At 39.0% G+C, this 27,681-nt stretch overlaps 1 protein-coding gene across 1 annotated transcript in view; it reads left to right on the top strand.

Moving 5' to 3' along the window:
• The window catches only part of LOC126185185 (calcium/calmodulin-dependent protein kinase type 1-like), a gene marked incomplete at its 5' end in the record, with an annotated part of 455,847 nt that overhangs the window by 387,539 nt on the left and 40,627 nt on the right, over positions 1-27,681 (top strand). Inside the window, 2 exons of the mRNA XM_049928045.1 lie at positions 6,632-6,755; positions 14,240-14,380. Of these exons, the coding sequence (XP_049784002.1) occupies positions 6,632-6,755; positions 14,240-14,380 (265 nt within the window). The remainder of the gene's footprint in view (positions 1-6,631; positions 6,756-14,239; positions 14,381-27,681) is intronic.

The raw sequence follows: 27,681 nt of genomic DNA on the forward strand, positions 1-27,681 counted from the left end.
TTCTAAAACTGTGGATCAGGTGGGACATTCTTTTACATCTCCTGCCAGTGTGGAACAAAATTCATTGTCATAAACACGTAGTGTTTTCACAGCAGAGCTGACAGTCATTAGAAGAGCCCTCCATTTTATTAAATGGGTCTCCCTTGACAGTGTTTTAATGTGTACTGACTCAATGAGGAGTCTCCAGGGTATTGACCACTGGTATTCTTGCCACCCTTTGGTCTGTGCTATTTATGATCTTCTCACTGACTGTCATCATGCTGACTACTCGGTTGTCTTTCTCTGGGTCTCAAGCCATATGCATATCCCAGGGAATGAACTGCCCAACCATTTGGGTAGAGGAGCATTTATTCACTCTTCATTTGCTTTACTGACTTCAGGTTCGGGTTTGCAGGTTCACATGAGATCTCGGCTTGCTCGGAAATGGAAAAGATGTGTGGTGGTCTACTGCGCCATCTAATAAACTCGGCACAGTCAAGGATACTCCTGCAGCTTGGTGCTCTTCCTTCCACTTCTCCCAGAAGGAATCCACAGTCCCATGTCATCTCCACATCAGTCATACCAGGTTAACCTATAGTCTTCTGACTTTTCTTTTGTGTAACAAGCCATCATCACATTGTGGTTGTGGAGCCTCTTCATATCTTGGCAGAATGCTCCTTCCTTTTGGCCCTGCATGCTTAGTATGTACTTCCAGATTCATTGCCACTAATACTGGTACCCAGTTCATGGATGGTTGAATTGGTTCTCAGTTTTGTCTGTGAAAGTCATTTTTATTCTCAGTTATGAGGTTTTAATCAACCTCCAGAGCAGGGGGAGAGTGGTTCAGCATGGTGAATCTCCCACTGTAAACTGGGTCTGAGAGATCCCTGACCCTGCCTCCTTGACAAGGATAATCTTTCATCACTCTTTTACTCTGTTTTAATCGCTTTTAGATGTGGTTTGCCTCCTTTCTGCTGCACTCAGTTTTCCATTCTGTCACACTTTACTCTTAACTCAAATGGATCAGGGGTGGGACAGTAGCGGGTGGAATGTTTCTTATCACATGCAGACTTCCCTATCTCCTTCATCTTGCTTTTATTATTGACATTATAAAAAAATGCCCATTATGTTTCAGCCATATCACTTTTATTCTTATGACTCTTCTGAATAGATCAGATGACATTCTCAGTGAATGTCTCTACTTCTGGATGCCCCTCTCTTGGATCAAGGGACTGATGACCTAGTTGTTTAATACCTTAACCCCCAATCAACCAACCATCTGTGCTAGTTTTTATTGTTCACTTATACCTAAGGCCCAAAATATCAGTTGATAAAAAGGCATTTTTGAGACAGCACATATATCACAATTCTGGTAGACCCATTGTTCTATGATCTTCTCCATGGGAATGTGCTGCAGCAGTGCTTTATCATATATGAGTTGAGCATGTTTTTGTATACCAAGGTCCTGTGTATAGTGTGTATAGGAGTGGCCATTCTGGTTGTAATATGGGAGCCAGCTGCTTTATGTAGTCAGCATTGTTACTATCTCAGTTTGGATTATACTATGCATAGAGCCAGTGTAAGTTATGCCACAACTGACATCATCTCATTCAGATGTGTGAAAATGTGTTTGTAAATAATCAGCTGGCATTTGCATTTAGGCAGGCACTGGACGTATTCAGGCAGATGTGACAAGTAATTTTATATGCAAGAAATATGAGTCACATAGATGGCAGTATGATGTTCATAATTCACAATAATTTGTGAGTGAATAACAGAATTTTCTTGGTTTTGTACCATCATTCTTCTTGATTAATTTCCCTAAATGAAAATGAGAATTAAGTTACTCTGTGTTATTAGCTTGAAATCGTATGTTGAATATGATGAAACCACCACCACCACCTCTTGTCATCTACTGCTCCTGTCTCCTCTATATTTTGTTTTTGGATATTTTCTAATATCATATACTAAACTTCCATTAGGTCATTATCTTCAACTTTTTTTATCTTGGAATCCAGTAGATTACTTTGTTGGCCCATCAACTATCTGTTCACCTGATTACATGTCCTATGCATCTCCACTTCATGTTCATTGTGGTCATAATTACATCATTCATCCATCCATCCATACATACATACATTCCACTCAGTTCCCTGCTCCAGTTGTTTTCCTGTCCTTATAGCAATTATTGAGATGCATCTAACCATTGCTCACAAAGTAAACATTAGTTTTTGGATGGTTTTTGTATTAAATATTCATGTCCCAATGGCACAAGTTAAAACAGGTAATACACACTGATTTCAAAGTAACCTTTCAGAGACACCAGAAGGTTAGTTTTGAAAATTGATTTAGTTTCCCAAAAGGCCCTCCAGGCTGCTTTTCCTTTCTCTGTTTAAATATTTTCTTGTCCATCCAGTAACTGCCTTAAATGTAAAAACACATCTACTTCTGTTACTTCATTGTTACTTTGTACTATTTTCTTACACAAGGTCATCAGCAAAACAAAGATGGTTCAGTTTTGTTCCATTAACACATTTCTCCTCCATGTTCCCAGCTGAATAATCTGAAAACTTCCTCTAGGACTGCTGAGAATCCTTTTCTTGATATGGGGTCATCCTGCCTGACTCCTCTTGCAGTTCTGAATTTCTCACTATCATGATGAAGTCTGATCAAAGCTGTAGACTTGATGTGCATGTTCTTCAGTGTATTAATGTAGACTGAGTCATTACCTTTGTTTCAATGTCTGCACTGACTTCCCTTGAGAAACAGAACAAAAACATCCTCAATATCTATTAATTCAAGACAAAGTGGTAAGTCATGAAGTATTGTTCCACTTTTGCAGCATTTCTTCTGACTAAATTTTCCTCCAGCTTTAGTAATTTCTGTTGAACTACCATTATTTCTACTGAACCTACCGCCTTCCCATTTTTGTGTCTCAAATGGCTTTAAACACCTCATCTCAAATTTTGTATAAAATACTATTCTCATTACTGTCTATCTGTGTTCTATGTTTTCAACTACACAGACATTTAAAGAATCCTCAGAATGCTTTGAAATGGTCTCTCTGTTGTTATTTATTGTGCTATTTGCCATCTTAACTGATGACAGGCGATGTCTACATAACATTAACAACATACATCAGACTCTGGCTTCAGATGCGAGAGACAGTGGTCATGTGTGTATGTGAGATGCGTTTGCATGAATGTGGGTGTATGTTCTTTAATACAGAAAAAGGCCTTTTGGCTGAAGCTTACTTGTTTAGCAGTATTCTTGTCATACCAGTCTGCAACTCAGTTATCCACTATATGGTGAAATGCAGTCTATCCTTTTCACAATATTTTCATTATTGTATTCTGGATTGTTCATTGTTTGATAAAGATTCTCATAGCATTTACCAGTGACTGTATGGAAAAAAGGACTCACAGGAACCATATCCTCAAAAAAATATGGCCCTACTTCAAACGATGCTGTCAACCCGCACCACAGTTACCTTTACAGAATGAAATGGTACTGGTAGATGTGCAAGTGGATTTTCCATTGCTGCTAGTCTGCAGTTCTGTGTATTGACATGGCCTTGGAGATGGAGGCTGGCTTCATATGTCCACAGAATGTTCATGACTGTTTATTGTCCACTTTCATGCATGCAAGAAATTCTAGAGCAAATGTTTGTCTTACCGGTAGATCAACATGAAGCAACTCCTTAACATGGGTAGTTTTGTGTATATAAAAGTGCCAAATGTTTGATAGAATTTTAATTTCATAGGTTGTTGATCATTTAGTTAGATTCAGGCTAAGTATAATCATATGATGATTACCGTTGAATTATAAAGTTCAGAAATGTTTCACATTTATAAGAATTTTAATAATATAAACAGATGTACTCATGATTACCTTGCAGGTACCCTAACTACCAATCCCCTGTGCCTCCTGTGAAATTCAGTTCTTGGGGTACATCTCCTAGTGCACCAACTATGTTTTATAATATAATAGTGGCAATTTTAGAGCCTTCCTGTGATCCAGTCCCTTCCCCAACTGACCGCTTGAGCTCACGCTCCATCTGTGATATCAATATTGACAACATACTAAATATTGGCTTTTCTGCCACCCTTTATTTAGGATGCAAACAATAACTGATCATGATGTAAAGACAGAAAAAAGTCATTTAGCTTTTCTGGATATAGTTTCAGACTCTGTACTACCATTAATCATACAAATCATCGCAACTTACAATAACTTTAAAAGACTGATATTATGTTTGCCATAATATTAAAGAAGGTTGTATACATGGAAGAACCCTGGAGATACTAAAAGGTATCAGATAGATTATATAATGGTAAGACAGAGATTTAGGAACCAGGTTTTAAATTGTAAGACATTTCCAGGGGCAGATGTGGACTCTGACCACAATCTATTGGTTATGACCTGCAGATTAAAACTGAAGAAACTGCAAAAAGGTGGGAATTTAAGGAGATGGGACCTGGATAAACTGAAAGTACCAGAGGTTGTACAGAGTTTCAGGGAGAGCACAATTGACAGGAATGGGGGAAAGAAATACAGTAGAAGAAGAATGGGTAGCTTTGAGGGATGAAGTAGTGAAGGCAGCAGAGGATCAAGTAGGTAAAAAGACGAGGGCTAGTAGAAATCCTTGGATAACAGAAGAAATATTGAAATTAATTGATGAAAGGAGAAAATATAAAAATGCAGTAAATGAAGCAGGCAAAAAGGAATACAAATGTCTCAAAAATGAGATCGACGGGAAGTGCAAAATGGCTAAGCAGGGATGGCTAGAGGACAAATGTAAGGATGTAGAGGCTTATCTCACTAGGGGTAAGATAGATACTGCCTACAGGAAAATTAAAGAGACCTTTGGAGATAAGAGAACCACTTGTGTGAACATCAAGAGCTCAGATGGAAACCCAGTTCTAAGCAAAGAAGGGAAAGCAGAAACGTGGAAGGAGTATATAGAGGGTCTATACAAGGGCAATGTACTTGAGGACAATATTATGGAAATGGAAGAGGATGTAGATGAAGATGAAATGGGAGATACAATACTGCGTGAAGAGTTTGACAGAGCACTGAAAGACCTGAGTCGAAACAAGGCCCCCGGAGTAGACAACATTTCATTAGAACTACTGACGGCCTTGGGAGAGCCAGTCCTGACAAAACTCTACCACCTGGTGAGCAAGATGTATGAAACAGGCGAAATACCCTCAGACTTCAAGAAGAATATAATAATTCCAATCCCAAAGAAAGCAGGTGTTGACAGATGTGAAAATTACCGAACAATCAGTTTAATAAGCAACAGCTGCAAAATACTAACACGAATTCTTTACAGACGAATGGAAAAACTAGTAGAAGCCGACCTCGGGGAAGATCAGTTTGGATTCCGTAGAAATACTGGAACACGTGAGGCAATACTGACCTTATGACTTATCTTAGAAGAAAGATTAAGGAAAGGCAAACCTACGTTTCTAGCATTTGTAGACTTAGAAAAAGCTTTTGACAATGTTGACTGGAATACTCTCTTTCATATTCTGAAGGTGGCAGGGATAAAATACAGGGAGCGAAAGGCTATTTACAATTTGTACAGAAACCAGATGGCAGTTATAAGAGTCGAGGGACATGAAAGGGAAGCAGTGGTTGGGAAGGGAGTAAGACAGGGTTGTAGCCTCTCCCCGATGTTATTCAATCTGAATATTGAGCAAGCAGTAAAGGAAACAAAAGAAAAATTTGGAGTAGGTATTAAAATCCATGGAGAAGAAATTAAAACTTTGAGGTTCGCCGATGACATTGTAATTCTGTCAGAGACAGCAAAGGACTTGGGAGAGCAGTTGAACGGAATGGATGGTGTCTTGAAGGGAGGATATAAGATGAACATCAACAAAAGCAAAACGAGGATAATGGAATGTAGTCGAATTAAGTCGGGTGATGTTGAGGGTATTAGATTAGGAAATGAGACACTTAAAGTAGTAAAGGAGTTTTGCTATTTGGGGAGCAAAATAACTGATGATGGTCGAAGTAGAGAGGATATAAAATGTAGACTGGCAATGGCAAGGAAAGCATTTTTGAAGAAGAGAAATTTGTTAACATCGAGTATAGATTTAAGTGTCAGGAAGTCATTTCTGAAAGTATTTGTATGGAGTGTAGCCATGTATGGAAGTGAAACATGGACGGTAAATAGTTTGGACAAGAAGAGAATAGAAGCTTTCGAAATGTGGTGCTACAGAAGAATGCTGAAGATTAGATGGGTAGATCACATAACTAATGAGGAAGTATTGAATAGGACTGGGGAGAAGAGAAGTTTGTGGCACAACTTGACCAGAAGAAGGGATCAGTTGGTAGGACATGTTCTGAGGCATCAAGGGATCACCAATTTAGTATTGGAGGGCAGCGTGGAGGGTAAAAATCGTAGGGGGAGACCAAGAGATGAATACACTAAGCAGATTCAGAAGGATGTAGGTTGCAGTAGGTACTGGGAGATGAAGAAGCTTGCACAGGATAGAGTAACATGGAGAGCTGCATCAAACCAGTCTCAGGACTGAAGACCACAACAACAACAATATTAAAGTAATTATCTCAAATCCACTTTACAATTGCATTATGGTAGAATCTCTTATGTCATATCTAGAATAAAAAGTTTATTATGTTGCAGCCTGAAAATTTACTATACTACAGTCCAGATGAAGACAGCAAAATTATGATAAGTGACTTTGGACTATCAAAGATGGAGGATTCTGGAATTATGGCTACTGCATGTGGCACACCTGGATATGTTGGTAAGTATGCACTGATATTGTTAAATGTTGAATTCTGATCCAGCACTTAGAGACTTTGGTTTACCACATCACTTAGTCTTAAGCATTATAATCTTAAACTCTTTTGATGCTTCATGTTCACAGGCACCAGTTAATTATTATTACATAAGAAGCTTTTCAACCTGAAACCTATTATAGATTTAGGACCGCATAAAAAAGAAAATTCAGGGACAACACTGAGTAATTGAAACGAGTAATTGAAACAAACTTATAACTAAGAGAAAGAATTAATGAAACAAACATAAAAGAGAATAGTTTGATAAACCTAGGAACAGTGTTTATTTTTTAGAGCTGTGGTTTCACACCAAAGGGAAGACATTATTTAAAGGGCATTTTCCATGTAAGTTAATTACAAAGCAGATACAAGCGATCTGGTAGAAACAGAGGCCAGAATACAGCTTACACAAATAGACTACAATATATGAGAATATTTTGAAGAAAAAATAATGAGAAATATGTATTGCAAGGGGAGAGAAGTGAAGAAAACAAAAAGCCCTAAGACATGTGCATATGCAGATCCAAGGATGGGAGTGAGGTGTGTCATGGAGGTAATCTGGTTCTACATTGCTCTGCTAGCTTCAGGGAATAAGGAATACAGTAGCATGAAAATTAAAAAGTCTAAAAAACTGCCAAAAAGATTGTATACAATCACAAGCTACATTTGGCACAAGTTGACAATATTGTTCTGTCAACTACTACTCTGACATTGGTTATGAGTCCACTGGTGCAAGTGGCAAACCACAGAAAATTGAGTGAAACAAGACAGAAAGAGAAATAGCCTCCACTAAGAAGAAAATAACCATACCAGTGTTTGGATGCTGCATCCATTCTAAATTGAGAGATACTGAAATAAATAACCTGGTATAAAAAAACAGTTAAGACAACTCAAAGCAAACAAGGGGCTGGGTCTGAGCAGAATTTGTAAAGAATCAGAATTTATAAGGAATCTCTCACATAACAGATATTTCTGTTTGACTATAAAGGTGTGCACATTGCTCGCGGTTTTTTTTTTTTTTTTGTGTGTGTGTGTGTGTGTGTGTGTGTGTGTGTGTGTGTGTGTATTAACACAAGTGGAGAGGTAGAATCATAAGCAGATTTACCAAAGTCTTTATTAGCAATTTCAAACATATGGTAGGTACGATAAGCAATTACATCTCTATCATTAAAACTTTCAAGGCCAGGTACATTAGACACTCCACTACCACCTCTCACTATGGCAACTGTGAACCATCCATTTCTATGTGAGAATGTGTCATTAATATCCAAGCTAAAATTAAGTGAACATCCAAGAAATATACAAGGTCCATCGACGAGAGCGTGGGCTGCAACACTCTTCACTGGGATACGATTCTTCTTGTCTCCTGTGTTGTAGTGAGTTCAATGTTTTCTATATTTTTGTAAACTGTTGTGCACGCCGCCAACACCAAGCCAGACAGGTTACGTAACCAGCCAGCAAGGCACTAAGCGGCATGTGTGGCACTATGCTTTTGAATTTTTTCAAACTGTTGCATCCTTGAGCCCCCGGTTCGAGATGTACCCTTGTCCGGTTTGTGGCTGACGCTACAGATTTTTATTTATGGAAATAGACAGTACAATCAGATACAAATTTTACATATTCACATACACCTTTGCCTTTAATCCAAATAAATACAGATTCATTGGGATTGAGTTTTCTCTTATTACGTGTATACAAAACAAGTGGAGAGGTAGAATCATAAGCAGATTTACCAAAGTCTTTATGTTTCAAACTGTTGCATCCTTGAGCCCCCGGTTCGAGATGTACCCTTGTCCTATGTTATACTGGTTGACTAATATTTTCACTAGACATTAACAATTTACCAGATAGATTCAGCATCACTTTCAGATTCTTCACTTACGATACTATTGTCTGCAGGAAAATATTACTGTTGGATGACTGTAAGGGAATGCAGAAAGACTTGGACAGAATTTACACTCGATATGAAGGATGAAAGTTTCCTTTAAATGTAGATAAAGACAATATAATGCCAATAACAAAAGAAATAACCTAATAGTATCCTGTTGTAGTTACTTTCAAGTGCAACACAACCAGTAGCCTGAATACAGCGTTATTCCACGGAACCATGAACAACTTTAAACACAGTATTTAAGTAACATTCAGCAAGAACCAACACATAGAGAACTGACGTTGGACATAGCTTGGCTAGCCTTAAATAGACTGGGTGGCCAGCACATTATCTGCATGGAATTTTCAGAAGAAGTTCTTATTTAAGAATTTTGTATACTTGAATCTAAGAACTCTTTAACTCCTTTACACTGTAGTAACAGGCTTCATTTAGATATTTTAGTGTAATAGCCAGAAGTGATATGAAATAGAATTTGTAACAGACAAGGCTGAAGGATGCTGACAAAACTGTGCTGCATCTATAAGAGAAATACCGTAAAAAAGCTAGTGTGAGCAATTCTAGGAGTACTGCTCCAGTATCTTGAGTCCCTGTTAAGTAAGCATGAAACTAGACATTAAATTAATTCAGAGGCATGCTGCTAAGACCATAACAGATTTGTAAACCACTTACAGATGTTTAACAAAGTTGCTCAGAGAATCTGAATGGGGATCTTTGGAAGAAAGAAAACATTGTTCTCACAAGATTCTGTTGGATAAATTTAGAAAGTGTATGTTGAAGGAAGATGGTGTGACAACTCTGCTGCTACTATTGTATACGTCATGTAATGATCATGAGAATAATGCAAGAGATATTAGAGTCCTTTGGAGGCGTATGAATAAACCCTTCACCCTTGCTCGTTATGTGAATGGAATACATCGGAAAACTGCTAATGTTCGTATGAAGTATCTTTCCCCATCCACTACGCAAGGGCAGCAGAATGAACTTAGATTCTTGTTTTCCTGTAATGCAGATATGAGAAACTTGTCAGCAGGTGTGTAAAACTGACTAAAAACCACACTCAGGCTGTGTGCAGCATCAACAGTTGTTAATCCGACATGCAGATGCAATCTGTGTGTCGGTCACATTGGTACCTTACTAGGCAGTGTGCTGCATTTCAAACCATATTGACAAGTCCTACTAACACTTTACCATGTACTGCATATGTGTCATCACTGTTGTACAGAAATGCATACACTGTCCTGTTCTAAATTAATGACTGAACCGTTCCCATGACTGTAGTCAATAATTATTTCAAAAATATTATTTATTCACATCTTTCTAAACTATAGCACAAGTTTCATCTGCATAAACAGCCACCAATGATTAATATATGTACAACTATAGATGCTTCTGTTGTACAAGAAAAAAGTGGTGGACTCAAAAATAAATGGTGCGCAATTTCACAATGATCTTCACCCCAACATCTCCACCTCACACTACCTTCAAATTCAGACAAATTCTGCAGTTTCTTTGCTAAGTATAATATTAACCAGTTGCTTGGTACAACATGAATTCCATAAAACTTTGATTTTACTACCAAAATACACTGCCTAGCAAACAAAAGCTAAGTACCCAAAAGTTGTGGTCGGATGGCAGTGAAACTTCACACATGTACATACCATGTATATGATTAGAGTTGCAGTCCTCTGTGACAGACAGAACAGCCACTAGAGTGCGTTAGTGTCATTCATGTTTGTTGTTAACAGACCTAGTAGTTGTATATGGTGCATGAGCAGCATCAGATTTGAATGATCACTGTGAAGGATGTGGAGATGCCATGTACTCTTGGCAGCATTATCAGCATCTGATAGTTTAAAATTGGCTTCATTGTGGGTCTCCATTTTGCCAGCTGGTTGAATTGTGCAATGTCAAGATTTGTGGGGCATTTGAATGTGACAGTTCAAAATGGTTCAGATGGCTCTGAGCACTATGGGACTTAACAGCTATGGTCATCAGTCCCCTAATGTGACAGTGTCCCAGTGTTGGTCTGCATTGGAATGTGGGGACAGGTGTACTTATTGTCCAGTTTCTGGTCAACTACATCTGAGCATCACAAGGTAAGATCACTATATTGTTCACCAAGCACACTGTAACCCCTTCACACCTGTATCAGCCATCCCAGAAGCATGGACTGTTGGGGAATGGTGTCACATTGTGTTCAGTGATGAATCACAGTTATTCAGTACCAAAGATGACTTGCTATCAAATATGGTGGTGACATTCTTCCCATGTGTTGGAGAGGCACAGTGGTGTTACTCCTAGTGTCATGGTGTGGGGCACCATTGCTTATGACTTCAGGTCACAGCTGGTAGTGATTGGGGGAACTGTGATGACACAACATTACATCAAGGACATCCTACTTCCTCATGTTAAATCTCATGCAACAGTATCATGGTGTCATTTTTCAACAGGACAATGGTTGTCCACACATGACATGTGTCTCTATGAACTGTCTGCATCATGTTGAGTTACTTCTGTGGCCAGCTAGATCCCTAGATCTGTCCCCAATGGAACAGTGTGGGACTAGCTCGGGCATCAACTCCATTCTGGTGACAGCATCAAGGATGTCAAGAACCAGTTACAAAAGTCCCCACTTGCCTCTGGACAGGTTACAATGACTCTATAACACCCTTCCCAATTGAATTCGTGCCTGTATCCAGATCAGAGGAGGTGCAATATCATTCTGATAAGTATACTCATACTCCCAAGTTCTTTCTAAATTTGACTTGATTTTGTAATCACTGAAATAACATCAAATAACCTCCCAACACATGAAGTTTCATTTTATTTCCTAATCTCTTCTGGGTGCGTCACATTTTTGATCAGGTAGTGTATTATGATTTATACAATTGTTTCCCTTCTATATGTCACAGAATTCAACAGCTAGTGATAGTTTCTTTTTTATTATTGCAGTATTTGGTAAGAGAAAGAGTGAATTCTTCAATAGTGAAATTACAGATAGCTGCTATGTTGTAGAGAGAGAGAGAGAGAGAGAGAGAGAGAGAGAGAGAGAGAGAGAACATAATGGCAAATGAACAGTTTGGTGTGTCTCAAGGATGTGATGGCATCAGACCTTGTACTGTCCATAGACAAAAGTTAAGTGCATGATGCAATAAGAATGCAGTACCAGATCACCTGATTGCAGCCACACCCTAGGTGCCTGATGCATGTGACACACCATCTCGGAGATTATGGAGGCTCTGTGATTTTTACACACCATGATGTAAAGTTGCACCATTAATATATTTATTAAAAAATGGTTTAGAGTTTAACTTCCTGTTGAAGACAAAGTTACCAGAGAGACAGAGCCAAATCTCAGTTGAGGAAGGACAAGGAAGGAAAATGGCTATGTTTATTTCAGAGGGGCTATTATGGTATTTGCTTTAAGTAATATAGGAACATAACAACAGCTTGTGTCTGACTTCAGTGAATACAGAACACAGAGATTAACATAGGTAAAGGGACATCTCCAGTTGCTACTAGGAGCATGGAAAAATATCACCCCTGGCTCATTAGTTCTGGCACATGTTGGTAGGTGTTGATGGCAGGATAAAAGTAAATAGAAAACCACTTCAGGCAATGCATCCAACTTATATGGGGCATGTTTATAAGAGATCAGATGGAGCCTTTGATATGTCTATTATTCTCTCTCAGTAGCAAATCATGCAGATGGATAAAATGTGCACCTGTTTGTTCACCTGCACCACCACATTACTCCCCAATTGTGTTGTTAGGATAGTATAAGGAATAATGTGCAGATATGAGGGTGCTTGCGAGCCCCTCCCCCCAACTTCGGTCGTATTGAGAACATTGGTATGCCATTGAGTGAGATGTACATGCTTTGGACTCAGTCTTAATCAATCCCCATGAGTTGTGGGTGGCAGGTGAGTATCCTGGGTTGGGATAACCTTTTTGTTGTCCCATGGGACAGAAAATCAGTTTTGTAATTGAGAATGAAACCTTCAGTCTGAAGCAGAGAGTGCAGTGATATGAAACTTTCTGGCAAATTAAAACTATGTGCCAGGCTGAGAATTGAACTCAAGACCTATGCCTTTAATGGGAAAGTGCTCTTTAACTTGCCAGGAAGTTTCATATCAGCACACACTCTGCTGTAGAGTTAAAGTTCATCCTGGAAACACCCCCTCCCCTCCACCCCCCTCCCCCAGATTTTAGCTAAGCCATGTCTCTGTTTCACAGGAGGACTTCTACAAAGTTTGGAAGGTAGGAGGTGATGTACTGGCATAAGGAAAGCTGTGAGGACTGGTCATGATTCATGCTTGGGTAGCTCAGTTGGTAGAGCACATTCCTGTTAAAGGCAAAGATCCTGAGTTTGAGTCGTGGTCTGGCACATAGTTTTACTCTGCCAGGAAGTTTCAGTTTTTTAAATATTGGCATCTATCCTGTCACCTTTCTTCAAGTTTAGCAGTGCCATTCTTTAATGTCTAATGAATATGCTGACATTTTGACTTATTAATTAGTGTTCTTAATTTATTACCTGTTAAAGGAGAACAACACCAGAAAGAGAAAGCACTGATCCACTAAAGGAATTTCTTAAGGATTTTACAATAATTATTCTGAACTGAAGTTAGTTAGGGACAGTTTGTTCTAAATTGAGACATATTCTTGATGGGAAAGATGATTACCAAGTGAGTGAGAAGTTATGTGAAGAATTGAAGGTTTAATCTGTTAATCAAAAAGACAGCAGGTTGTTAAATCAGTTTCTGGATGTAGATATTGCAGTTTCAGGAACATGAAACTTTGTGTATCCTTATGTCTAAATTATAAATGACAGTTACCATAAAGAAGGCATATTAAGTTGGAGACGGTTTAAATAAAAGACACTTACACTTACACAAAGCTTTCAGCCACACCATTCATACATAGCAGCTAGCACACCTCACGCACACATCACCACCACTTCCAGCAGCTCAGGCCAGAAATCTATCTTTCCTTACATTACTGATATTCCTACCTGGAGTTTCCATTGTTTGACTTTATAAATGAGAGTGTCAAGAAATCAATGTAAAACCTGTTTACATCTCAGTAAGGCCATCTTAGTGCTACTATATTATAACTACTATGTGTACCAACAGTGGCAGTTTTAGTGGTGGTGATAGGTGTTGGTATGTGCACACCACAAAGCCCATCTACATTACAAAAAAACCTGTTTACATCTCAGTAAGGCCATCTTAGTGCTACTATATTATAACTACTATGTGTACCAACAGTGGCAGTTTTAGTGGTGGTGATAGGTGTTGGTATGTGCACACCACAAAGCCCATCTACATTACAAAAAAACCTGTTTACATCTCAGTAAGGCCATCTTAGTGCTACTATATTATAACTACTATGTGTACCAACAGTGGCAGTTTTAGTGGTGGTGATAGGTGTTGGTATGTGCACACCACAAAGCCCATCTACATTACAAAAAAGTTCAACCTGATTTCTAAGCAGGACTTGTATAAAGATATGATTTTTCATATTATAAGTACATTGTAATAATTGTTGTTTTTATTTCAGCTCCTGAAGTTCTGGCTCAGAAACCCTACGGGAAAGCTGTAGATGTGTGGAGTATAGGTGTAATTTCATACATTCTACTCTGTGGATATCCACCATTTTATGATGAAAATGATGCAAATTTATTTGCACAGATTCTCAAAGGTAATACTCCTGAATTGATAAGAGTTACATGGGAATTCTTATTTTTTCTGTCTGATGGATAAGTGTGTGTCAGATTATAAAAGTTACTTCACTTTGTATTGTGGTACAAGTCATGTGTTCTTACTATCTTTGTATGGAAGAATCACATTTTATGTGTGTGTGTGTGTGTGTGTGTGTGTGTGTGTGTGTGTGTGTGTGTGTGTGTTTCATTTAATTTCAGTGTGTCTTCTGTTAGGTGATTGGTGATTTATTCATGGCCAATCTTGTATTTTCCATAATTTTATTCACATTTAAAGTCTGAATGCAAAGGGGGACAGAAACAGATGTAATTACAGAAATATACAGGAAGGAAAATGTTGTGTGTCAGATTGTAAGTGAAAGTGTAGTAGTAATGAAAATCTTTTACTTGGGTATGTCTACAGTTAATGGAAAGATGAGTACCAACCAACAGAGTAAGTGGAGAAACACTATGCAAATGCAGTAATCAATGGAGTGAAGAGGGAATAATGACAGGAAGGTTACTTGGAAGGGATATTGTGAAAAGAACGGACTGGAGTAGGAAGAGAAAAAATTAATTGAGTAACTTCGGTCAGTAAACAGGAAAATGAGGATTTGGGATACTTTACAGGCCAGCGTAAGCTGTAAACCTAAAAGTATCCTCACTTAAGGTCTGCTTTAAGTTCTTTGATCCATGTCATTTACATTTTTGGGTGTCTGTGAAAAAAGATAATTCTTTTTTCATGGAGACTTTTTATGTTTCCATTGAGTACAGCTCTTCTTTTCCTCATTGTGTGTAATATTGGTTCTATAATTTCATAAACTTCTTTATTGCTTCTTAATTTCCGTTTCCCATTGTCATATTTTAGTCCTACACTTTTCCTAATTATTTTCCTTTCCTTCTTTTCTATTTCACCTAATTATTTGGCTGTATTTAATGAAAGACAGTCTGAAGCATAAAAGCATCCTGGTATATTGACAGTGTTGTAGTGCCAGAGTTCTGCATTTATTGAAATATATCTCTTGTTACACGGACTTTTTGTTAATTGAAAAGCCACATCCATTTTCTTTGCCCTTGATAAGTTAGCTTCTTTGACCAAAGCATTTGGTTGTGTTATTTCACCTAGAAATTTAAATTTTGTAAGCTTTTTTGTTCTTCTATAATCAGTTTCCATGTAGTTTTGGAGCCTCCTTTGCAGCTCTCATATACGAGGGCATGTTGAAAAGTAATGCCTCTGAATTTTTTATGTGGAAACTCTTAAAGCTTTTTAAATAAGACAAATGTTATCAAAATTCTATGTCTTTATCTTCATGTCTACGTATTTATTTCTCAACATAGTCACCCAGGCAGCACACACATTTCTCCCAATGAGATACAGTTTGTTGATACTGTCACTGTAGAATGTTTGAATTTGTTGATGGAGCTAGAACCTCACGCCTGCTTGCACAACTTCATCACTATCAAAATGAAGTCCTTTAGGGTGTTCTTTAAGTTCTGGAAACAGATGAAAATCAGTTGGCGTCAAGTCAGGACTATACTGAGGATGAGCGGTGACAGTGAACCGAAGGTGTCGGCTTGCTGCTGATGTCACAGTGCTCATGTGTAGTCTGCTATTGTCATGCTGAAGGAGAGGATGCTTCAAGTGTGGATGAACTCTTTGAATTCTAAACTCAGTTACAGTGAGCTGTTTCTCATGCTCTGACATTGCTACATTTAGCACCTCCATGTCACATGCTACTATTCAGAGCCCTCTAGTTTAAGAGGGCTGCAAATATGTAGACATAAAGAATAAAGACATAGAGTGTTAATAACATTTGTTTTGTTTTAAAAAAACTTTGAGTTTTCACATAAAAAATGTGGAGGCATTACTTTTCAACACATGCTCGTGATCTGATTTTTCAAAAGATACACAATGGCTTGCTTCGAAGCTGTCTTGTTGCAACTTCTATAGATGCAACTAAGATGGTAAGATAATATGCAAAAGCCTATCAATCAATTCTCAGATTATCCCCTTTTCTCCCAAATTTTATTTTTTAAATTCCTTCTTTTTCTGTTCTTTCCCTCCATTCCCTGATTACCTTTTCTAGTGCACAACTGAACAGCAGTGGGGACAATCCATCTCCTTAACTTACACCAATTTTGGTCTTGAAAGCCTGTGAGGTTTCACCTAAAAATTTAATTTCGCATTTTGTATTTGTTTGTCTGTCTTTTATGATTGTCTAAGTTGATGTCACCCCTAAACTATTTTAAGGTGTTTAATAGCCTCTCAGTCAAATCATATGCTTTTTTGAAGTCTGCAGATGTTGTATAAATGCTTTTTCCCTCTCGTTCTTCTGTACCTCATTAAAAATTATGGATTTAAAATTTTTTCTGCACAGGATTGTCCTTTTCTAAACCCTCCTAAGGACTCTCCTAACTGTCAATCCAGCTGGCTTTCCAGTCTGTTTTGTAATGCTCATGAAAGAATTTTGTAAGTCAGTAGAAGGAAGGAATTTCCTCTATAATTTTGGTTGATATTCGTTTTATGGGGATTGGGCTGTGGTTCAAGACATAATTCTCTACCTTGGACAGTGGCGTAATGCCCATAAAACAAATTCAGTAATATTGAAAATACTGGCTGTGAAAACTTGCATTCTACGATTCTTATATTGTTGTTGGGGTCAGTTTTACACTCCTGGAAATTGAAATAAGAACACCGTGAATTCATTGTCCCAGGAAGGGGAAACTTTATTGACACATTCCTGGGGTCAGATACATCACATGATCACACTGACAGAACCACAGGCACATAGACACAGGCAACAGAGCATGCACAATGTCGGCACTAGTACAGTGTATATCCACCTTTCGCAGCAATGCAGGCTGCTATTCTCCCATGGAGACGATCGTAGAGATGCTGGATGTAGTCCTGTGGAACGGCTTGCCATGCCATTTCCACCTGGCGCCTCAGTTGGACCAGCGTTCGTGCTGGACGTGCAGGCAGACCGCGTGAGACGACACTTCATCCAGTCCCAAACATGCTCAATGGGGGACAGATCCGGAGATCTTGCTGGCCAGGGTAGTTGACGTACACCTTCTAGAGCACGTTGGGTGGCACGGGATACATGCGGACGTGCATTGTCCTGTTGGAACAGCAAGTTCCCTTGCCGGTCTAGGAATGGTAAAACGATGGGTTCGATGACGGTTTGGATGTACCATGCACTATTCAGTGTCCCCTCGACGATCACCAGTGGTGTACGGCCAGTGTAGGAGATCGCTCCCCACACCATGATGCCGGGTGTTGGCCCTGTGTGCCTCAGTCGTATGCAGTCCTGATTGTGGCGCTCACCTGCACGACGCCAAACACGCATACGACCATCATTGGCACCAAGGCAGAAGCAACTCTCATCGCTGAAGACGACACGTCTCCATTCGTCCCTCCATTCACGCCTGTCGCGACACCACTGGAGGCGGGCTGCACGATGTTGGGGCGTGAGCGGAAGACGGCCTAACGGTGTGCGGGACCGTAGCCCAGCTTCATGGAGACGGTTGCGAATGGTCCTCGCCAATACCCCAGGAGCAACAGTGTCCCTAATTTGCTGGGAAGTGGCGGTGCGGTCCCCTACGGCACTGCGTAGGATCCTACGGTCTTGGCGTGCATCCGTGCGTCGCTGGGGTCCGGTCCCAGGTCGACGGGCACGTGCACCTTCCGCCGACCACTGGCGACAACATCGATGTACTGTGGAGACCTCACGCCCCACGTGTTGAGCAATTCGGCGGTACGTCCACCCGGCCTCCCGCATGCCCACTATATGCCCTCGCGAAAAGTCCGTCAACTGCACATACGGTTCACGTCCACGCTGTCGCGGCATGCTACCAGTGTTAAAGACTGCGATGGAGCTCCGTATGCCACGCCAAACTGGCTGACACTGACGGCGGCGGTGCACAAATGCTGCGCAGCTAGCGCCATTCGACGGCCAACACCGCGGTTCCTGGTGTGTCCGCTGTGCCGTGCGTGTGATCATTGCTTGTACAGCCCTCTCGCAGTGTCCGGATCAAGTATGGTGGGTCTGACACACCGGTGTCAATATGTTCTTTTTTCCATTTCCAGGAGTGTATTTCGTTTTTGTGGATTGTATGAATTTATGCTGTTTTCCGATCTTCTGGTACAGATTCTGTTTCCCAAACTTTTTGAAAGACTCCATGAAGCTTCTTAACTTCTATTTCTTGCATTTTCCACATTTCAACAGCTTCAGCTGTGCTGGAGCATTCAGAGTTATGTAAGTGCATTTCAGATTTTGTTCTAAAAATGTTATTATTAGTACATTTTGGTATTTGTGGCTTTTGTATTTTACTTACATGTTCCTCTGCTTCTAGATCTATAACAGCATTTGCAAATGCAAGGTCAAAAACCTTCATACCAAGTAAGTAAAACACTAAAAAAATAGATTTACATTAAGGAGGAACTGCATTCAGGCACTTGCTTTAAACTGTGAGGATACTGCAAACATCAAAACTGTGGGATGTTAAGCCCAGTTCGAAAGCAAAAACTAAATAGCAAGCCAAGTCTGCTAAAGACATTGATACACAGGTCAGAGTAATAATACAAATCAAATCCATAGTAAAACAAGATCATTGCACTGTGTATGGAATAGTGATTGGCTTAATACAATAACAGTAAGTTATGTATTGCCATGTGGTCATAAAATTTATAAAGTGCAATGAGTTAATATCTAGGATTATGTTTGCCATTTAATAGTGTGTCTCAAAAGACGATATTGTATTACTTATGCTTAACAGCATGTTTGTCTCTGACCTGCTGTCAGTGCTGATATGCAGTCGTAGTAAAGATCTCGCCCTTTATATGCTACATAGGATTGTAGTGATCTGGGTGATACTGTGACCAACTGGGAAAGGATCCAGCTCTGCCAAAGGGGTCCAGCATCATATCAACAATGAGCCCAAATGAGAAGGTGATGATTGTGAAGAGGAGATCAGCAAATATGCAGCACAGCACCAGTACTGTATTATGCCACATTGGTCCCTAGTATGAGGCATGTGCCTTGGTTGAAAGTTGCCAGACAGGGAGCAGATTCAAAGTTATATTTATATTTTTTTATTTAATTTTATTTGAGACAGCAACTGCTGACATGCATCAAACCACTCAAACTTCACACACATCTTTGATGTATTCTTAGCAGATATGCAATTTGATCTGCCTTGGGTATAAATTTGCCACAGTAGTTGACTTTTTCCTTAAAAGATAGCAGTTACTTGAGGCTTTTGGGACACTGATAATTTGATGATTGCTTCCAGGTGATCTGACATAGACTACCATTACTATGCTTGTTGAGCCAACAACATAACCATATAAAAAATAAAAAAACAGGTGAACAGCATCTGAAAGTTTTGCATATGCTGTTTCCATGTTACATCTGTTCCAAAAATATTGTGTATGTAATTAGTGTAATTTTAGGCATAAGCTGTATCAACTGGTCAGAATAATACTGGAATATGGCCAGTGCACAGTGTGTGCCAAAAGGTAAGTGATTATACCGATACATAGCAAAGGGTATGTTCACTACTAATACGTGTTACATGTGTGCATCTAGTAGCAACTGCAAGTATGGTTACACAAGGTCTATTTTGGAAGAGTACTGGCTCCCAGCCAGTCTCGCCAGTACTGCTTCAGGAAGCTGGATTGGTTTCAGATGAATTTATGATTGTGCATTGATAGTTGCCTTCAAATCACTTCAGATTCATGTGCTGCCATTATTAAAAATCTTAAATACTTGGTTCTCTGCAGCTTGTAAACATTTGTTAAAGGACATCTTGTAAACACCATGAAAAAAAAATTTAAAAAGTTGAATAGCCAAATCAGTGTTTGGGTGTAGAATCCATCATCAGTGGCATTCACAGTTCATTGGTTTTGAAAATTACTGCTGTCAAACCTTAAACAGACACATTGGTCACATTGGACCCAACTGCTGTCCACTGTAGTGATAAAAGTCATTCATAACTCCTAATATAATGTCGGCCCTCCTTTTTGCCTGGCGTAGTCAGATTCCTTAATTGACGTTGAGAACATGTAGTGAAATAGGGTTTATAATGACATCAAGATACATATAAAGTTACTATGTTAGTTAGTGTTTACATTAAAAGTACAAATTATTGATGCTACATTAATCAGTCGTACAGTATTGCAATCATAGATTTAAAACTCAATTTCGATGTTGCAAGTATCCAAGAATTCTCTAAGACTTTAGTATGGATTGTCTATTAACCGTTTGTGCAGTTTACTTTTAAAATTATTGAAAGGTGTATTGAGTGCAGTATGTGGTAATTTGTTAAATAATTCCAAGCAGTTCACTTTGTGAGAGTTGTCTGTTTTTGTCAGCCCATGTCTAGGAATGTCAATATTCTCCTTGTTTCTCTCTGGTGTTCAATCCTGTTCTTTGCTGTTTGGCATATATCATTGATGCATAAATATAAAGATTTATCACTTTCATTATTTTCATTTTGATGAATAAGGGACAGCAGTGTTCCCTTGAACACTATTTGTAGAACCTTTATCTGCATCAGTAGTACATCACTGGCATGACATAAGTGGCCCCATAGTAATAGCCCATTAGATATATGAGACTGAAAAAGTCCAAAGTAAGCTGTTCTGAGATATTTGTTACTCACTAGATGAGAAGGTTTCCAGGTGAGATAGGACACCCTTGATAACTTTTACAGACCTGGTTGATATGGGTTCTTTCCAAAATAGTTGCTTAACAGTTTGTGGAAAAATGCCTCAAATATTTTGGAAAAGATTGGTACAATAGACACTGGTTTATAGTTTTCAGGGAGGTGTTTTTCCCCCTTTTTGTATATGGGTATAACTGGAAATTTTGAGCTGTTCAGGGAAAACTCCAACTTCTAAGCATTTATTCATAATAAAACCAATTGGATTGCAAATGAGGTGTAGTGTCCTTTTTATTATGTAGCTAGATAGTCAGTTGTAGTCCATGCTTTTCGAGTTTGAAAATTTTCTAACAATATTTATTATATCTGTGGGTGTGACAGGGTCCCAGTGAAACTCATGCCCTTTTAGGTGGCTGATCAGCAAGTATATCAATTGCTGGTATGTCTGACTGTTTAATTTTTTATTTTAATTCATTTACTGTAGTTGTAAAATATTTATTGAGCTCTTCTGGCTCAAGTAGAACATCTTGTGTTTGAGTAGAAGTATGTTCTTGTTTTATAATATCCCAAGCAGCCTTGCATTTGTTTTGGGCTCCTTCTATGTAATTTTCATAGGCAGTTTTTTTGGATTTTTAATGTTTTTTTACATTTCAGGTAGTCTTTATAATAAGTGTCATTTTGTTCTGTCCCACATTTGCCATTATTTCTATGTGTTTTGTACAGTGAAAGCATCTCTTCCTATATACTAACTTGGTCATCAGTGTACTGTTTAAGCCTTTTACCTTTTCTGTTTGATTTAGTACTGTTTCTTTTCATTGGTGAGCAAGGGTACCATAAGTCTGTATATGTCTTAAGGAAATTATTAGATAAAGTTTTGACAGTTGATTGGTCTGTGTCATATTCATAAACAAAGTCCCAGTTTACCTTTCTGAGAGAGTCTGTGAATAACTTAACATATTCCTCTTTCTGACCTCTAATTCATGTCATGCTTGGCTTCTGATTTGCAACCTTATAATTGTTATCTGACTGTGTATTACTGGTATGTTAGGAGCAGAGGACCGTGATCTGCAAAACATTCATCTGCAATGCTTACACTTTATAGGTCTATTGAAAAATTACCTATAATATTGTCCAAACAAGCATTTCCATCTGTCAGGCTATTGTTAGTATAATATAGATTCAATAATAATTTGAGTAGGTTTAAGAATGTTTTTGTGTTGAGTTCCTCTGTGTCTAGCAAGCCACTGTTGAAACCACCACACATTGCTACATTAGTTTTGAGTTTTAAGATTTTTCTCATCATCTATTCAAATTTCTCGAGAAATGAGTTAACATCATCATTTGGACATCTATACAAATGAACACTTACAAAATTTTGGCCTATCCTATTTTAGAGAATTGTATACATTCTCTGATAAATATTATGGCCCCTCCATTTTTTCTCTTGTTTCTACACATTATACCTGCCACAATGTACTCATTAGGTATGAACAAATCTACTTTATATCCTGTAAGCCAACGTTCTGAGACACACAGTACATCACATTTTTTTTTATTTTACAAAAATGTTCCAGCTCTAACAGCTTGTTCCTAATGCTCCAAATGTTGACCGCATGATGATAAGTGGGTCTACTTTACATCTATTTTGTTCCCTCTCTGAGCCATTAAGATCTTGTTTTTTACTTTTGTGTGTTTTAATTTCCTCTTCAGCTATTTTAATTTCCTCTTCAACTCAATGTCATTGGAAGTCCCCTGCAGAAATACTGAGCTGTGTTGCCTCTATAGCTGTCGATAATTGCAAAAGTGTTGCAGGTGCAAGATTTTGTGCATGAACTGACCTCTTGATTATGTTCCATAAATTTTTGATGGGATTCATGTAGGGCAATCTTGGTGGCCAAACCATTCACTCAAATTATCCAGAATGTCCTTCAAACTAATTGTGAACAGTTGTGGCCTGATGACATGTCACATTGCCATCCATAAAATTTGGAACATTATTTGGGAAGATGAAGGTCATGAAAGGCTGCAAATGGTCTCAAAGTGCCTGAACATAACAATTTTCAGTCAACAATCAGTTCAGTGGGACCAAAGGATCCAGTCCATTTCATGTAAACACAGTCAACACCTTTATGGAACCACCAGCAGCTTACACAGTGCCTTGTTGACATGGATCCATGGCTTTATAGGGTCTGTGCCACAGTCAAACTCTTATCATCAGCTCTTACCAAATGAAATCAGGACTCATCTGACCAGGCCACAGTTTTCTAGTCAACTGGGGTCCTACGGATATGGTCATGAGCCCAGGAGAAAATCCTCACTAGGTCAGAAAGACATTGAAGCAATTCAGAGGCATGCTGCTAGATTTGTTACCAGTAGGTTCAGTCAACAAGTAAGTATTATGGAGATGCTTTGTGAATTCAAATGGGAATCCCTGCAGGGAAGACAATATTCTTTCTGCAAAACACTATGGAGAAAAGTTATAGAACTGACATTTGATTCTGACTGCAGCACAATTCTACTGCTGGCAATGTAAATTTCATGTAAGGACCAAGAAATTAAGATAAGAGAAATCACCCTGATTTCTCTTATCATAATTTCTGTGTCATACAGAAGCATACAGATGGTTGTTTTTTTCATTCATTCAGATTGCGAGTGGAACAGAAAAGGAAATGACTAGTAACAGTATAAGGTAACCTCCACCATGCACCATACAGTGGCTAGCAGAGGATGGATGTAGATGTAGATGTAGAACCCATTATTGGTGGAATCTCACAGTATGCAGGTTGTTGTGTACATTACTGTTGTCAGATCTCAAACAGTGACATTTCATGGTCACTTTGGATGCAGCTGTCATGTCATGCAAATGTGGACGTGTCTGTTCCATGTTTAAATTATATGAAATTTGTGTGCTATATAAGAAACTATCAGCCTCGATTGGGGTAATGAAACCAAACTTTACCTAGGTTTCAGCCCAGATAATTGAGTCTTCTTCAGAAGATGTACCTGAATCTATAATTTGTCTAAGAGGGCATGGTCTAGAAATAAAACTAAAACAGCCTGAATAGGTGTAGTCACATTTTAAAAATGCAGAACATAAGTACTACAACAACACCAAGACTTAACTTAAGCTCTGGCATGCACCTCGTCTCCATGGACGCTGTGCTGTGGGCCTCACAATAAATGCTGCATAATGCACCCATCGTTATAATGAAAGATGACGTAGGACATAAAACAGCCAAACAGTAGTATGTAAACGCCATAATGAAATAATCTCGGTTAACCTGTACACAGATGGTCGAGTAGGTGTTTTTATCAGTTGATGTAGATATACTTCTTATTGCTGACATGCACTGAATTAAGAATATTATCAAGATTAATTTTTTATCTTATTACTAAAAATAATGTGTGAGTGAACGAACAACACCGCTTCATCACCATGGTCTCAGTTAGATATGCGCATTGTTCCCCACCATGTTGATTTGCAGTGCGTTATCTAGTCCTACTTAGTTTCATGTGAGCTCCCGAGGCCCACCACACAGTGTCCATGGAGATGAGGCACACGCCAGAGCTTAAGTTACATCTTGGTGTTGACGTAGTACTTATGTACCGCATTTTGAAAATGTGACTGTGCCTATTCAGGCTGTTTTAGTTTTATTTCTAGACCATGCCCTCTTAGAAAAATTATAGATTCAGGTATATCTTCTGAAGAAGGCTCAATTATTTAGGCTGAAACGTAGGTAAAGGTTGGTTTCATTACTGCAATCGAGGTTGATAGTTTCTTATATATTAGATGATCGTGATTACTGACTGTTCTGCAATGTTGAAAGCACAAATTTGTGTGCAATGAGACAAAGAAATGTTACCATTTAAGATCTGACAGTGGTAATATACACTAAAACCTGTGTACTGTGAGATGTCACTGATGATGGGTTGTACACCCTAATACCAGTTTGGCTATTAAAAGTTTCAGATGCAGCTCATGGTGTTTACAAGATGTCCATTAACAGATACCATTAGTGTTTTCACACACTGCTTGCTGAGATAGGTGTAATAACGCCTATTTCTTGGAGTAAATATCTGTTAAATTTAACTGCGTCTCTCAAAGTGAATAGAACAAAAGGTGTCTAGAAGAGATGTGGGTGAGTGGAGTGCTTTAATAACACATTCACATGGAAGCCACAATCAAGTCCAAATCCAAATGCAGGGTCATCAGTGAAGTGCAACACTTAGTACTAAAAGGGTGTTTATTACTGCCTCCAACATACATCCAGAACAGAACTGCTATCCTGAACAAAGAATGCACTTGTTTATACAAACATTGAATATTCCATAACATACAATCATAAGATATTTCATGATCATTCCAAAAACAGTAAAGACTAAATAATGAATAATTGCTGGTGATCAGTTTTGAACTAGTGACCCACAGCATGGCAACCAAATAGCATGATGCTAACCAGTATGCGACACTTTGTGCGACATATCTCACAGCATTGCTCCCTCTTGTGGAGAAACAGTAAACAGTAAACTGCTGTTTCAGAAAATCTTATTGAAGCTGTCTACAGCATGCTAGACCTAGATCTTCTCAGTGGTCCTCTCCATGGTGGCACTGGTGGATCTTTACATTTTGGTCATGTTGCTATAACCTCTTCATTGTGTTGAGCATTTAAGGGAGCCCCTCTCATCAAAGCTTTGCAATAGTTGAGTGGGCCTTCAGTTTCTTTCACTTTCCCATAGCCAGCCTGTACCTCTAGCCTGTAGTAGTAGGGTTTCATATCAAGTACATAGATGGTCTCTCTTCAATTTTGTCTTCTTGATGACCGGTGATAATCCTCGACTTCTTATGTCATGTCTGACAAGTGACAAAGGATATGATACGGTCCAAAGTAGCACCTTAGTAACTTTTCTGATAGTCATACTTTCTGCACAGGCATAAAAATCCAAAACAGGCCTTCTTGGCTGTATCTCACTGGTCATTGCTTGGTATTGTACTGCTCCTTGTCAATCTCCTGGATGTCCAGGGCCCATAAGTGAGCTAGTTGTCTTGCTCCTTTGGAGCTAGTGATGAGGTGCATCATGTAGTCATCCTCAGTTGAAGTGGGAAAGTGCATCCATTGTCGTTTCAGGCTCATCACCGTGGACCAGAAAGAATGGTGTGAAGCCTGTAGTACTTTGCTTTGCAAATGTCTCAGTGGGCAGTAGTGTATACTGATTTCTCTGGTCATTGTCAACATACATCAAGAGGGGGCCAGTGTCTTATTAATGTTTTCTTTGAGGCCATTCATCTGTGTGTGATAGCCAGCTGTCATCCTGTGAGTAATGCCTAAACATGAAATACTGATACTAGTTTTGACTGTAAAACTTTTCTACAATTGGTATCACACAAGGCATTCCACACTTCAAAATGATGTCTTCTACATGTAACTTTGCAATTTCCATAGATACAGCAGTCAGAACAGCTTTAGTAACAGCATAGCAGTTTGAAGTAGTCAGTGCAGACTATTATCTACCAATTCCCATTTGTTGACTTTGGGAATCTCCCTGGGAGGTCAATACCAGTTTGGTAGAATGGTGCTGCTGCAGGTGATACTGGTACCAGGTGCTCTGGACGTAACTGCGGCATGTGCTTCCATCATTTGCATATCCTACAGTGGCTCACATAATGTCTAACATATTAGTAGAGATGATACTCAAAGCTGATTCTGTTTAGAGTCTTGATGAATAACAGGTGCCTAGAGGTTGGAGACCATTTATGCCCCATTGTATCACAGGCCCCCTGTTTATTATTTGGAATTATCCTTATGTAATCTGTTCAGCAGCAGCGTGATTTAATGCAGCGATGGCTGAGATTTCATCCACATTGCTGTGTTCCACCAAAGGATTCCTTGAAAGGCAGTTGGTGTCCTTGTGTTTGTGTCCACTTTTGTATACCACAGACATTTCGTACTCCTGAAGCCAAAGTGCCCATCTTGCCAGTCAACCAATGGACCCTTCAGGCTAGTCAGCCAGGAGAGGATGGTGGTGTGTCACAGTGATGTATGGTTTGTCAAATAAATGTGGCCAGAATTTGCTGATGGGCCAAACACTGCAAGGCACTCTTCTCAATTGTAGAGCAGTTAATCTCTGGTAACTTTTCATCTTCAGCACCTTCCTGAATTTGCATTAGAACTGCCCCCATTTCAAAACCATTACCATCCATGTGATGTTCTGCCTTGACATTCTCAACACATAATCATAGGATAGGAGATGATGTTAGCACCTCCTTAAGCACCAGAAAAGATCTTTCTTACTTCTCATTACAGGAAAATTTTGAACCCCCGCCCCCCTCATGCAATACTTCTTGTAATAGACATGCCTTGGTACAGAAGTAAATTATTAATTGATGGTAGTATGAGCACATTCCAAGAAAACTTCTCATGTCATGAATGTGCCAAGTCAGAAAATTTGTGAATGTTCGTATTTTCTTTCTCTGGATCAGGATTGGCTCCACCACCATTCATTAGGTACCCCAAGATTTTTATCTGTTGGGCAATGAAGAGGCACTTTTACAGATTCAGGCAGAGACCAGCAGTCTGAAGACACTTCAACACAGTTATCAGATGGCTTAGATGTTTTTCAAATGTATTAAAAAAATACT

Source organism: Schistocerca cancellata, chromosome 4 (genome assembly GCF_023864275.1).
Source record: "Schistocerca cancellata isolate TAMUIC-IGC-003103 chromosome 4, iqSchCanc2.1, whole genome shotgun sequence".
NCBI classification, from domain to species: Eukaryota; Metazoa; Arthropoda; class Insecta; order Orthoptera; family Acrididae; genus Schistocerca; species Schistocerca cancellata.